This window comes from Aptenodytes forsteri, unplaced genomic scaffold (genome assembly GCF_000699145.1).
Source record: "Aptenodytes forsteri isolate BGI_AS27 unplaced genomic scaffold, ASM69914v1 Scaffold307, whole genome shotgun sequence".
In the NCBI taxonomy this organism is placed as follows: Eukaryota; Metazoa; Chordata; class Aves; order Sphenisciformes; family Spheniscidae; genus Aptenodytes; species Aptenodytes forsteri.
Window position 1 is genome coordinate 1,169,527 of NW_008795303.1, and position 14,860 is coordinate 1,184,386.

The window sequence follows — 14,860 nt, forward strand, 5'->3', positions numbered from 1 at the left end:
GTGCAGCCGGCCGGGCTCGGCCCCCGGGGGCTCTGGGAGCAGATGCCCGGGGACGCGTGAAGGGGCTCGGGCGCCGTCTCGGCGAGGTCCGGCCTGCGGGGAGGTGGGTTTGCTGCCTCAGCGTGGCAGGTGAGGCGCTGCCTCAGCTGTCCCTGCCGTTGCAGGCGTCAGATGCCGCAGCGAGGTGCTAATTCGGGGCAGTCGGTGGGTTTCGGTGTGTGGAGTCTGCGCTGGGGAGAGCAGAGCTGGGGCAGGGGAACAAGGCGAGGTAGGTCTGGCCAGCTGTGGGTTAGTGCTGCTGCTGGAATTCAGGAACCTGGGGGGGAATGCACCTGTTTGGCTCATTAGAAAGAGTGTTTTTGCTTAAGTCCCTGACAGCTCTGTGCTACTTTAAAAAAACCAACCCAAAACAAACAACAAACAAACATCCACAGCATCTCTACTCGAAGTAAGTTGTCCTTTAGGTCTGAAAGACTGCTGCCCTTTTTCATTGCAATGTTTTGTGTGTGTGCAAGAGGAGTGGAGAAATCTGAGCACAGCTTTAAGATCCTGTTTGTCAACTATGTCAAGAAACGCCTAAGTTTCTCTCGGGCACTCCTACAGTAATACTTATTTGCCGCAAGATACAGCGGTATTGCTGACTTGTGTGGGAATGCACTGTTTCATCCTCTTCTTGAGCTAAAACTGAAGTTCCCTATTTGAACAATAATCTGGTGGGGAGAGGAGAAAACCTGCCAGACAGTAACAGCCCCCTACTCACTGCTGCAATTCTGTGCTAAAAGCGTGGGCTGCAACAAACTTAGCAGTGAGGCCGCTTGAGGTCTCGGGACATGTGTTTCGGTGCTGTCATGTGATGGTGACAAAGCTGGCTCGTACCGGTGGCGCTCGGGGAGCTTTTATTCGCCGTAGGTGTTAAAGGGTCGGGAGAGCTGGACTTATTTTGTACGCTCTGTAGTTCAAAAGAAAAATAAACCCCACAATCCTAAAAACCTGTATCGAAATAAAAGAAAAAAAATTTTTTGGTCAAACAATTTAAGGAAACAATTTAAAAGTGCAATTTGAAGAGGTGATGGTAATTTATAAAGATACTGGTAGCTCAGATATGCTTGTTTAAGTGATCTGAATGCTTTTATTTTAGAAATACTTGTCACCCAGGAGCTTACAGTAGCTAACAAACCTTGACCCATACCTTACCTTTGCCATAACTGTGCTTGTTCTGTAGTTTGCCTGAGAACTTCTGAGGTCTGGGCTTAGTACAGTGAAGTTGTGTGTGTGTTTTTTGTTTTAAATGGTAAGTTTTGAGTGAGAACTTACTGTCCGCTTAACAACACTAGATGCAAAGTTTCACTCTTTTTTTTTTTTTTTGTCCCAGTGGTTTCCACTGACTCCTGCTGTTTCCTGAAGCTTCCTGTTTTGTTCCTTTTTTTTTTTTATATTTAAACCAAAGGCTGTTTTTTCTTCCTCCTTTTCTCATCTGCCCTGTTGCTTTATCTCTGACTCTTACTCTCCTTTTAAGCCTTTATTAATGCCCTAGTGGCCTTGCATTTTCCAGTGGCCAGAGGTTGCTTAAGTTTAATGCTAAAAATAATGATCTTGGAAATGACAGGAAATGCATTTAATTATCAAAACCCCCACTCTAACAGTCATGGGTATGGAGTTCTGCTCTTGTTTTTGTGAAGGAGTTGGGGTTTTTTTGTGATCTTGGGTTATTTAAGCTTACTACACTGTTCCTCAGTGCTTCTGGTTGAAGAGACTGATGCTTGCTATAAATCTAATTAAATTAAAACCTGCATTGCTTTAAGAGACATAATAAAATTGTCAGTTACTGCAAATTTCCTCTATGTATTTCTCAGTAATGTGACTTCACCAAAAGATGTAGGCAGACTGTTCCTGCACGCCTCTAACATGGTAGGGTGCTTCATCTAAAAATAAGGGTAGCGCTAGAGGTTCATAGGTGGAAAAGCAGTACCAAACCCGTAGTTTGTTCTTTTTGTGGTTTGTGTCTTTTTGGGTTTTTTTCTTCCCCCTTTCCACATGCTTATGGTACTTCCTGAATTGTAGAGGACCCATGACTTTCGTAGCTGGGCCTTAGGTTTTCTGATCATCTCTGAAGTAGGATCCTGAACTCTTGGACCAATGGGCTGGTGTCTGTCTTTAAAACTCATCTGTTCAGTTCATAGTCCAAAATTTAAAAAAAAACCCAAAACCCTCTTTAATTTAATTCCATGCACGAACTCCAGGTTAAGATTGCAGCTGACAAAACTGCTGATACTTGAGACCAGTGTCCCAAAGTAGTAGTTCCTACTGTTTTGAATTCTGCTGTTCTTTTTCTGTTTTGTCTTTTTTTTCCTCATTATCTTTCTTCCAGGTCTCAGAGAAGCTACTACACAGCTAGCAAAGGATATTTCTCTGTTAGAGAGAGATTTGTTTCTTACCAATATGTAACCAATCTTTTAATCAAATTTTGAAGAGTCCAAGCTCTGTTTTCCTTCTTGCAGTGCTTGTCAGACCCCCTTCCCCAAAATAAATGCTGCTTTATTAATTGGCTGATACTTATTTTCTTTTCAGTGGACTCATTGGTCGCAGCTGGGCCATGGTGTTTGCTGCTGGAGGCTTCAAAGTGAAACTTTATGATATTGCACAACAACAGCTAACAAGTGCACTGGAAAACATTCGGTAGGTCACCTGACTTGAAATGACTGGGATTGTAATGAAACTGGGATTTCTGTAATTATGAATGAACAGCCACATCTTACTATTTAAGGGAACATAGGTTTTAAGCTGGGGGTTTATTTAATTAAAAAACCCCAGCCACATCTTACTATTTAAGGGAACATAGGTTTTAAGCTTGGAAGAAGGCTTTAACTTAGAAGTACAGGTCTTGTTAAGATCAGAACTATGCTCCCAAATATCTCAATGACACTTCTGAAGAGCACTTTAATTCTTAAGTAGTGATTTCAGAGCTTAAGTTTAGATACAAATTCTTGAAATGATGTTTACCATGATTAGGTTATCTATAGGCTAAGCTGAAAACGAACGTAAGAGTTTTTGCATAGAAAGACAACAAAGACTTTCAAAATGGAAGTAGGTTAATATGGATCACTGAGGAGCCCTGCTACAATTATTAGTATTTTATAACTAGAATTTTTTTAAATTCTTAAACTAATATTTTTCTGAGTCCTAGAAGAACAGATTCTTAGTTCCACTAACGATGCAACTACTGATCAGTTATAGTAGAGGCTGGGAAGCATCTTTAGAAGAAGCAAATTTGAGAGCATGAACACAAGAACGATCGCACTGGTTCAGACTAGCAATCCTCCAGCCCTTTACTCTGTTGCCCCATGGCACTACGACTAAAGCCACATGCTTTTGGTACACGACAGAGCTACAAGTTCAAGTCCTGCCTGTCTGCTCCCCTCCCCCAACCTTCAGTGCCTAGAAGTTGCTTATGTATTCAGTAACTCTAACTAGATTTCTTCCAATTATTTCTCTAACCTTCCCTTGAACCTGTGTAAATCCTTTTGTGGCCTCCTTGCCAAAGGACTTTGTGTTCTGCAGGTTTACTGCTTACTGTGTGAAGAGCTATTCCCTTTTGTTTGTTTTCAACCTGGTTCCTCAGTTGCATTGTTTGGCCCCTAGTTCTTATGTTAGAAGGGACAGTGGCTGGTTGGTTCTATTCACCCTCTTCTTGCTGGACCTGAAATACAGCTTTTTAAATGCACGCTCTCTCTAAGGCATATATAGAGTGATTCTGTGCACAATCTTATGTTGCTGTATCACCATTTCATTCTAAAGTTCAGGTTTCTTCACGGTCAGCATCAACCTAAATGCGTCAGCCCTCCCTTCAATGATGCCTTGGAGTGAAATGTGTCAGCTGGTATGGGGACTAAGCTGCACCTAAAAAAGGGTTGTGGTGTGTTGCATCCTGATTGCTTTCTGTAACAAGGCTTACAGCAAGGAGGAGTGACTTCAGGAGCCCCTTGTAGGTCAGTTTAGCTGTTGGAGTTTAGAAGTTAAACAGTATGTGATATCTAGTGAGACTTGCTAAACAAAGATTTTCCCCCTCTTTCATTATCAAGCCATCTCCTACAATTTCTTTTTTTTTTTTTTCCTTTCCCCAAACCTCTCTTTCCAGATAGGTGCTAGTCAGACCAAGCATCTCTGTTGCTACACCGAGATGACAAACACCTTTGTTTTTTTTGCAGAATTGCTGTCATAGCGGTAGCCATGATGAGATTCTAGATTATTGCAGAGGGGGCAGTTTTGCAGTCTACGTTACTAAAGACAGCACTTGCCCCTAATTTTTTCTTTTTCTAATAGCGAAATGAGGACTTTAGCCTTCCGAGGTTTTCGGCTTGGAAAAGTGAAGTGTAAAATGTCATGTGTAATAGGGTAGAGTGCTATTTGGGTGTGTCTGTACTGTCTTATGCCTGCATGTGCTGTCCCATAGGAGTTCAAGGCAGGTTTTGCCTTTTACATAAGGTGTTCTTAACTCAACTTATAATTAACTTGTGTATCTTGGCTGTTGTAGCATCCTAGTTAAAAAGTCTAGTTTCAGGACAACGTAGTTTTTGTGACAAGAATACAAGCTATGCAGTTTCTTCAACCAGTATTTTAATGATTGTATCTGTCAAAATATGGTCAAACTTGAACTCCTCTGCACTGATTTCACAGCACACAACCTGCACTAAATCTCTTTGAGTTACTGATATGATACTTGTGTGAGAGCTAGAGCTTGAGTAGGTAATGAGGGCTCACAGGAGAGAGCAACTGACAAAGCCAGTTGGTGGCTACTTCTCTGGACTTGCTGGGATTTGCTTTCCTTTTTCTCTCCAAATAGGTAGGGCTTCTAGGGAAGTTTTTAGGCTTAGGGTTTTTGTGGGGTTTTTTGTTTTAATACTGAAAAATATTTGTTCCACTGTAGTCTGCAGTCCATGAACTCTTAGTGTATGGAGGTACTCTACATATTAAGGAGAAACTGGAGTGGACTGTTTGTAGTTTCCCTCTTCTAAACAAAAAAAAAAGTGGGATTTGAGTAGTAAACAACATTCACTTCTAAAAGGAGATGATACTCCTTTGACAGAAATGATACTTAAGTATTTATTAACTGTTTTATGTGATGGACTTTTAGTACATTGACTTGTAACTCATTGTTCTGAATTTATATAAAGGGCATCTCAGGGTTCATTAACCTAATGAATTCAATTCTCACACAACAGTAGGTGGGCAGCAGGGGTGTGTAGTCCTGCAAGAGGACTGGAATGAGTCTGGGGTGGACCTACAATGACCATGAGAGCCTGCATGTATCTGTATGGAAAATCTGAAATGTACTCTGTAAATTTATTCAAAACACTTGGTTATGGGTAAAAAATAAGATTAAAATGTGGAATTTGGATCTACTGAAACAAGTGGAAATACATATCATGTTGCCACAATATCAGTAGACCAGATACAGAAAGAAAAGGAGAGTGTGTTTACTAAGGCCTAACATGGTGTGATGGATTTACTACCTATCTACCTGTTGCCAGACATGTGGCAGTCAGTGCCCTGACACACAAAACGACCTCACATTGGATTGAACTGGGTGTACCAGTGGCATTATTAACCAGCGTCTGCTCTAATGGAACAACCTTTTGTTCTGCTGAAGAAACAAACTAATTAACAGCTTTATGCCACACTTGACCTACTGAATACATGCTGTAGTAACCTGCCTTGGAAGATGTAACTTTTCATATCTAGTATGCTTTCTTCTGAGTCAGTGTGATTCTGATTTGAATACAAGATTGATAAACTTTAAAGTAATGAGAATTGGAAAAACAAGTAGTACCCTATTCCTGAAAGTAATCCTAAAACACATGATGCAGAAATGCTTTAGTGCATGCCCCCCTGTCATGGTTTAACCTCAGTCGGCAACTGAGCACCACACAGCTGCTCGCTCACTCTCCTCCCCTGTCCCGGTGGGAGAGAATCAGAAGAGTAAAAGTGAGAAAACTCGTGGGTTGAGATAAAAACAGTTTAATAATTGAAATAAAATAACATACTACTACTACTAATAGTAGTAGTAATAATAATAAGAATAATAATATAATAAGAAGAATATACAAAGCAAGTGATGCACAATGCAATTGCTGCTCCCCTGCTGACTGATGCCCAGCCAGTCCCCGAGCAGCGGCCCCCCCCAGCCAGCTTTCCCCCAGTTTATATACTGAGCATGACGCTTCTTGTGCACCTCCAGCCTTCTCAGTAGAGCATGGGAAGCTGAAAAGTCCTTGACTTAGTATAAACACTACCTAGCAACAACTAAAACATCGGTGTGTTATCAACATTATTCTCATACTAAATCCAAAACACAGTGCTATACCAGCTACTAGGAAGAAAATTAACTCTATCCCAGCCGAAACCAGGACACCCCCGAAAAACCTTTACGATTCTTGTAATACGTAAACTTTTTTCAAATAGTTACTGTGCTACTGTTCTAAACATAATTATGCTACTGATAAAGACTGATTAATTACAGTGGAAATGCTGTATTTTTTCCCCCCATGTAACTGGTTCATGTTTTGTGTAGAACAGTTTTTGCATGTATAATGAAAGACTATTGCAAGGAGAAAAAGTTTAGATGACTCTGAAGAGGACACTAAAGCTTGGATATTTGCGCGTGCATTCTGTGATTTCTTTCTAGAAGTAGATGCTGGTTAAATATGGTATTTACTTAGATACAAAACTGTATCTCCTGCAGGACACAGGAGCAGGTAACTGTTTTTAATACATAAAAACCAAACAGTTATATGCATAAAGGCTATAGCAACTTCAGAAAAAAAATCGTAGAAGATCTCAGGAAGTAGTCTGTGATAAAATGTGAAGACAAGATTATTTTTAAAACTGCATTATTATATTCAACTGCACTAAACAATAAATTTATACTAGAATCTCTTTTCTATCTTCTGATCCTTCCTTTCTTCTCTTAGCCCAAGTAGAAAATTTTTCTGGGACAAATTGAAGTTGACTTTGTCCAGTGGTAGTTGTATCTAGGGATATGGGCATATAAAATTACTATTGCTACTTTTATTGCATAGATACAAGTGAAATGCAATAGTAGTATCAAAACATGAAAATATTTGGTTGGAAAGGAAGCAACTTTGACCCTCTCTTTATTAAATTGGGACCCTCTCCCTTAGATTTAAATTAATTTAAATTAATTAATTAAAATGAAATTATTAGTGGGTTCCGTTCTTCCAGAACGGACTTCTACAGAACTCTGCCTTCTGAAAGCTGATATACGGTGCTAAGGTTGTGTGGTACTGAATCTAAACTCAAAAGTGAGGCTGTTCAGTAAGAATTACTTGTATGTCAGCTTTATCTGACTATATATTGCTCTTCTGCATGGTTCAGAGATGTTAGGCCTTTGAAGAGTTGGAGCCAAGCAGTCTTGAGATCAGAATATCACACTTCCTCTCTTCATTAAGTATTAATTTAACCATAAACTTTATTGGACTTGAGCAAAGTGCAATATTGCACTAAGCAACCTTAACTTTTTCCGTGCTGTAGGACCACAATTGCTATGAAAAAGAAACAAGATGCAGGGGCTAGGAAAAAAGTAGTAGCATTGCTCTGACCACCCCTGGCCAAGTGGAGAGAAGTACCTTAAGAGTTCTGTACTGTTGTGAATGGGGATCTGGAACTTGTAATGAAGTGCCTCATGTGTGGCAGGCTGCAAGGCCAAGGAAGTAAACCATATCTATGCCAATGACTTCGTTATAGCCAGAGTTTTAAAAGACTTTCCCCCGCTGTAACTCAAGCTCATCATCTTTCTCATTCCAGGAGGAGACTAGTCTCTAGAAAAGACATTTAAATGTACATAACTTCTTGCTGTCTGGTGCCCTCTTATGCTTTGTTTTTATAAAAAGGGAAATGGATTACTGGATTGGTTTTGTAGCATGAGGAGTACACTAATACAGGCTTCGCTCTCTTTTCCTAGCTCATGGCGTGTTCTATGGCTGCGTGGTTAGATGCTTTTCCCAGGCTGGCTTCCTCTTCCAGTCTCTGGTCTGTATTGCTGTATTGTATTTGTATCAAGGGCAAAATGCACCTTGGCTTAGGTCTTCCTTGATAGTTTTATATATCTCCTTTGGGGGGACACCTTCTAAGTAGACAATTCTTATCAAAGTATATTTTGATCTTGAGTGCCTGACACTGGCACATGAAGCTTGTGCTAAATCATAGGCTTGATTCTACCTTTCAATTTTATCCACACACACCCCCCACCCCCGCCCCGAAAAGTGCAATTAACTAGCTAGCGAAAATTGCTTCATTTGCAGAACTGACTAGAGAATGTGTTAATAGGCTTTGGAAGGGGATAGATTGTGTCTTTGCAAAGGTTCTGTCTGGCCATTCTGTAGTCGAAAACACCTCCAAAGGGAAATATCTTCTCACCTCATTCCTGTGTGGCAGCCAGTCCCTTGGGCAGCTAGAACATATGATTTAAATAAAACCAATTTTTTGCAGTTACAAAGGCTGTGTTTTGAGAATGGTTACAGTGTTGACATTTGCCTGGTATGCAGAAGTAACAGGTTGTCCAAAAAGCTGGTGAAATCTCCATCCCTGAAAGCTTTCAAGGCTTGGCTACACCAAACCAAGGCTAACCTCATCTTGTATTAGCAATAGTTCTGCTGCAGGTGCAAGCTGGACTGGAGACTTCCCAGGGCCCCTTTCAGCCAGTGTATCTGTGACTGTGTGGGAGGCCCAGGTTTCAGGCTGGGTCTGCATGGTCAGAAGCAGGGATGTGAACTGTGGGTCTGTATTGTAGGTAGGCCAACTTTGGTTTTGGTGAGAATTTCCATCTTGAACCTAAACTTAAAACAAACAAAATATTAAGAACCATAGAAAATGCTTCCTAGCAGGAATGTTTCCCATCATAAACTTGTCAGTTCTGGTGCCAAAAGAATCTTGACAAACCTAACGAGTGAACTTATTTAGCTCACTAGATCTGGAGACAGCATTGGAATTGATCTTCTAAGGGTCAGAAGTGACTTGTAATGAGTTGCAGACCCTGCTCAGACTCAGCAATATTGGCGACTCTGCATTTACCATGGAAAAACATAATGACTGTAACTGCATTTTCCTGTTCAAAAATCTTTGCTCTCATTGCAGCATCTAGTTTGTGTAATGCCAGTATAGGCATCCTGAGAGTGCTATGGCTGGAAAACAGTTGGTGTGTGTGATAACTTTGATTGGCTTTTGTGCATCGCCATGCTCTTAAGCTATGTCCCAGCTCCTCTGTAGTCCTTTGCTTTGTGCCTCTTCAAAACTGTGTCAAAGGCAGATGTGTAACTGTCCCTTTTTAATATACTGCCATTGCTATGGATGAAGTGCATTTGACAGCGCTGGATCTCTCTCGTCTGGACAGAAACATACATACTTTTGTGGTCCAGCTTGTACTGCTGTTTCAAGAAGATGTAATGTGTAATAACTTTTCCATGGTGGTGTGTTGTGTGCTTACCTTTAGTCTGGGGAAAGCAGGAAGACCGAAGGTGATTGTTAATGCATTCATATGGCCAATTACAACTCAGTATTAGTCACTTACTGTTCGGCTGTTGCATGTGTGGACAGCGAGCTGGTCCCAGTGTCAGGGGCTTTCAGTTGCCTACTTGGTCTGTGTGTCTCAGGATAGGTATATGGGGCTGGTGATGGTTTGGTTTTGGGTTTTTTTTTTTGCCATGCCAACTACCCTCTCATTTATCAGGCAGCACTAGATAGCAGTCTGGTGCCATGACTGGTTAATGGTGGTTGGATGAACTTGTGAAGAATAATATTGGTGTTGTCTTTTCTTCTCGCCCTTCTCTTTGCTGGTTTGGACAGTAAGTTTGTGATTAAGTGGTCTTTAATCTTGCAAGTATTTGCTTGTTGCAACAATGTGTGCTGAATAGTGTGACTGCCCAATAGTAGCTGTGGGTAAAGGTGAGGCAATGGGGTGTGAACAAGGTGCGTTAAGTATTAGCATCACTTGCAAGGTCCTTCTGTAAAAACTTTTAGAATAGGATTTGTAACCATGAGCATCCCAGGCAGTTTATGTGATCGGGAGTGTTGTTATAGATTGGGTGCCTTATCTTGAAGCAAATACTGGCTCAGTTCCCAGAGTAGTGTTGACATGGGCAGTCAGGTACAACAGTAAAACTCTGGAGGTAGAAGTGTGGGCTGTAAAAGGAAGTAGTATTTTCTTATGGATGTGAAGTCTTCATTCTTCAAAGACCTTACAGGTATTAGTCTAACTCTTCAAACTGTGCATGTGATACAATTGCAAAGCGAAGTCCTGTGGTGTGTTCCATGGACATGGCTGCAATGACGTCAGTCTGTGGTCATCCTCAGGGATGATCGCCCTGAAGTCTAGGCTGCTTTGAATAAAAAGTCCTCCAGTAGAGGTCAGTGGTGCACTGCTGTATGTACAAACCGGTCTGATTTGTGCCTTAATGTATGATAAATATCAGGGGAAGCTCTCTTCCTTTGCCACAAAATTGTGGACAATCTGATACTCCAGGAGCATATAAAGAGGGTTTAGCATTTGGAAGATTTAAAATTAATTTGTGGAACAAAACAGCCAGAATGTCACTAAATACGTTGGGGGGGGGGGGGGGGGGGCAAAAAAAATTTTCCTGGGAGGGAAGGCCAAAATTCAAGAATTCAAGTAATGCACAAATTGTATCTTATATTCCATGCTTTAAATAACTATACTAATTTAAATAAATGGCTAGCATGAAGATTGGTGATGTTAACAGGAAGATTTTTGTTTAGGAGGAAAAATGAGTCCAGCCTTAAGTTCCAAAGTATGAAGATGGTGGTTTTGCAGGTTAATTAAGAAATGGTGTTCTTGGTGCACAGTGTAGTGTGTAATGGCTTATGACAGAGAAGCAGAAATGATAGGATGGTCATCACTGGCAGACAAGGAAAGGTATGGAACAGGAGACAGGTGCTGCATACTTATGTAAAAATTTGTGGAAGAAAAATAAAAGTCAGATTTCTTAGTCTGTCACTCTAGCCTTTTTGAATCCCTCAGTTACCAATCATGGCGTGGAGTTTCAGAGGACCAGGGAGGATGAGACTAGTGTCATATTGCACAGAAAGTGAACAAGAATTTCACCCTCTTCGTCAAAGAAAGAAATAGTTCTGTTGTGGTCTCTTCAAACTTAAATTTTAGTTTTGTTTTTTAAAAGCAATATACAGCCTATGAGCAAGAGGAAGATGCTGGATTTAGGCAAGTGTACCTGGGAAATGAACTTCTGATGAATGGATAGTTAAGACATTTTGAATTAGAGGAAATGGCTTCAAGTTGCGCCAGGGGAGGTTTAGATTGGATATTACGAAAAATTTCTTCACCAAAAGGGTTGTCAAGCATTGGAACAGGCTGCCCAGGGAAGTGGTTGAGTCGCCATCCTTGGAGGTATTTAAAAGATGTGTGGATGTGGTGCTTAGGGACATGGTTTAATGGTGGACTTGGCAGTGTTAGGTTTGTGGTTGGTCTCGATCTTAACGGTCTTTTCCCACCTAAACGATTCTATGATTGGTTCCTTACCATCTCGCCTCACAAGGTGTGAAGGAGTCAGATTGGGTACTCGAGGTGCACCTGTTTCTTTACAGACGAAACACTGGCACTTTTAGTGTGCTGGAAGCCTTAAGTCTTGGATGGAACGCCTGCCTAGCAAGCTGTGGTGTACCCTGGCAACTTGGAAAATGGAGCTGAAGCTTCCTGTTTCCTATTCTTTACCACGCAGATTGCTCAAAGGCAGAAGTCTGTGCTTTCCAGCCGTCCATTTGCTGTGTTGTTAAGAAACCAAATGGGGAACTCATCCAGAAACTTGATGGATTTCCTGCTTACTTCTGTGATGCTGCCTGGAGGGGTGTGTGTTTGGGCACTTTTTTCCTCTTTTTTCCTTGTTGTTTTTTTTTTTTCTTTCTTGAAGTGCTTTTAAACAAACCTTACCAGAAAAGAATTTCTGACTAGTTTAGCTTTGGGTAGGAAAGGTCTGGGGTTTTGAGCCTAGATCTATATTTGAGAAAAGAGGCAGAAAGCTATTATTGGAACTCTTTTCATCAGTTTTGGACTGCATAAACTGGTAGGAATACTAATTCTGGCACCAAGTCTAAGGGACTCCACGGAAGCAAACAGGACAGACCTGAGCAGTGTCTAAAAAGCGTATGACTCTTGGCTTTGTTTTCCAGCTAAGAATGAATTGAACCTTTTCAAAGCTCTTGTCCAATGTAAACAGAATGCAATGCCTAGCTGTTTACCCAGGCGTGCTCTGCCTAAGAGTCAAAAATCATTGTCTATGTATGATCAGCTCTGACAAAAATAAAGAGGAAGTGTTAGAACTTGCAGTACAGAAATTATCTGGAGTTAATTGCTGAAGCAGTTCATTGAAGAGGAGAAAGTTAACGCTTGCAGGAGTTAGCACTGTGTGTGCACATGCATGTGGATTTTTCTTGGTTTTGTTCTTCCCAATTCGAAATATGGGTGCATATTCTGGTTTAGACAGCGCACTGTCACCTTTACCAGCTTCAGAGCCTCTGTTGACATCTTACCTACTCCCAAGTTATTGGAAGTCCTTTGATTTAATGTACAAAGTCCACGGTGATCTGAAGGTATTTGTTTCTTCTGACTGTTATGCTAAACTAGGAGCAGAACTGCTCTATGCATTTTTTGGCTACTGCTAAGTGGCTACTGAGTGCTCCTTAACTTGATTTTTGGTGGGGTTACTCCCAGGATAAGGTATTACTGGTCTGGGTTGGTGCCAGAAAGATATATTAGGAAGCTGTTTTGTTTGCTGGGAAATGAATGTTCTCTTTTCCACTACTTTGAGTGGAAGAAAGTAAGTCATGATAAGAGTGGTAAAGCCTATATTTGCTGTATTTTCTTGGACGCAACACAACTACATGGATGCTGAAGTAAAATTCTGATTCTTTGGAAGTTAATGGTAGATTTAGTGAGCCAGCTCAAGCTAAAGATCTGAGGGCCCAGTGAACCTCTGCTGAGGTTTGACTTGCTTCTGTGTAGTTAAGTAGGAACTGGATTGTCTTTAAATAAATCCCTGCAAACTTTCATCTTTGACTTCAGAATACTGTGATCTAAATGTCTCATTCTGAGCTATTTTCTTTGGGGAGAAATAGATACTTGCATCATAAGACAAGATGGATTGCATACTTCGATGCCTAAAAAAGATCAGACAAATGCACTTGAAACATTTAGTTCTCCCTTCTCTAAAAGAAAGCTGAAGGTGATTCTCAGATATGCATGTTGACAGGGTAGGTGAGATGAATCCCACTCATTTTGTTTAGGAAATCTGGAGGAGGAAGGTTAATATTTTTGTTTGATCTATGGACTCAATACTTGTTGACAGGAATGAGCTCTAAATAAAAGGATGGTTTGACAAAGTGAGAGTGCATTATCACATGTTGCTCAGCAGATGGCTTGGAAAGAGGAGAGAGAAAAAAGATAGAGGCAATGATCTACATCCCTCTCCCTTTTCAATTAATTTAAAATGCTGCTTGAAAAATATATACAACACCTCCTGCCACTTCATAAAGCAGCTGAGAGCTGAGGTCCAGTTGTTCCTGGTCTGGTTTATTTAGGGTTGCAGATGTAAAGGTGGCTGCAGCGGTGTCACTGGCAGGGGGTGAGGAAACACTGCCACAGGGTGTAAGTGCTGGAGCTGGACTGGAGGAGCGGTCTGGGGCTGACATCCCAGTCTAGTGGCTGGCTGCCTGCCCTGCTTTGTAAGGACTAAGGATGGTATCTGTCTCTGGCTGCTGTGGATTGTGACAAACATATGGGGTCCCATCTCCTCTGAGGTCTAAATAAAAAAATAAATCCAGTGTTACTGCCTGGATACATGGAGGGGCCTGGGCAGGTGTCTTAAGGACTGAGGTGTGGCTGGGAGTGGAGATTATTTGGGCCTGTATAAGTAAGTTCTGCCCATTTAACATGTACTGACCCGTAAAGCCCCTAATGAAGACTGTCATGTGCCACAGTAACTTAGGAAACACATGATGATCACTGGTTATTTTTATATGCAGTTCTGTGATTTGTGAACTACAAAAATACACTAACTTTTTCCAGGCTGTACAGCTTCTCTGTTTGCTACAGCTTTTCCACCTTCCAACTGGGTGGCAAGTGCAATTTATTTATCGCGTCAAAAGGCATCCAAAAAGAAGGCAAAGCTTCAGAACTAGATTGGTAGGGAGAAGAAAGGATTATTATTTTTTTGTTTCCTGATGCTAATCATTAGCTCAATTTCCTCCTGTCTTCAGGATGAGCAATTTTTGCTCGATAATAACCAAAGGCTCAGAGGAGTTCTGGCTTGAGGTAACTGACGGATTTAACTGTGATAATGGCTATATCAAATAGCTTTAGGTTGGTCGTGATCAGATAGTTTAATCACACTTAATTTATGTGGAAATTGTTCCTCTAAGTGACTTTTAACAGTTTTGAAAATGGCTTGCTTGCTCTGGACTTTCAAGGGTTTCAAACTGTAGAGACTTTTTCTGAGAAGGTGGATGTCTAGTCCCAGCAATGGTGTGTACTTGAACATTCATTTCAAGCTCTGGCCACTCAATTTAGTAACTACTTGAATTTTCTGACACTTGCTCTGTAGTCATTACCTATGTAGGGGTATGGGTTCATAGAATCATAGAATCATAGAATCATTGAGGTTGGAAAGGACCTCTAAGATCATCGAGTCCAACCGTCAACCCAACTAATCACACTTAATTTATGTGGAAATTGTTCCTCTAAGTGACTTTTAACAGTTTTGAAAATGGCTTGCTTGCTCTGGACTTTCAAGGGTTTCAAACTGTAGAGACTTTTTCTGAG

At 41.0% G+C, this 14,860-nt stretch overlaps 1 protein-coding gene across 2 annotated transcripts in view; it reads left to right on the plus strand.

The window, feature by feature from the left end:
- Positions 1–2,571: 2,571 nt before the first annotated feature.
- CRYL1 (crystallin lambda 1) overlaps positions 2,572–14,860 on the plus strand; it is a 60,222-nt gene continuing 47,933 nt past the window's right edge. For both annotated transcript variants that reach the window (XM_019472100.1, XM_019472101.1), the window contains exon 1: positions 2,572–2,676. In XM_019472100.1, the coding sequence (XP_019327645.1) occupies positions 2,594–2,676 (83 nt within the window). In that variant the 5' untranslated portion in view covers positions 2,572–2,593. The remainder of the gene's footprint in view (positions 2,677–14,860) is intronic.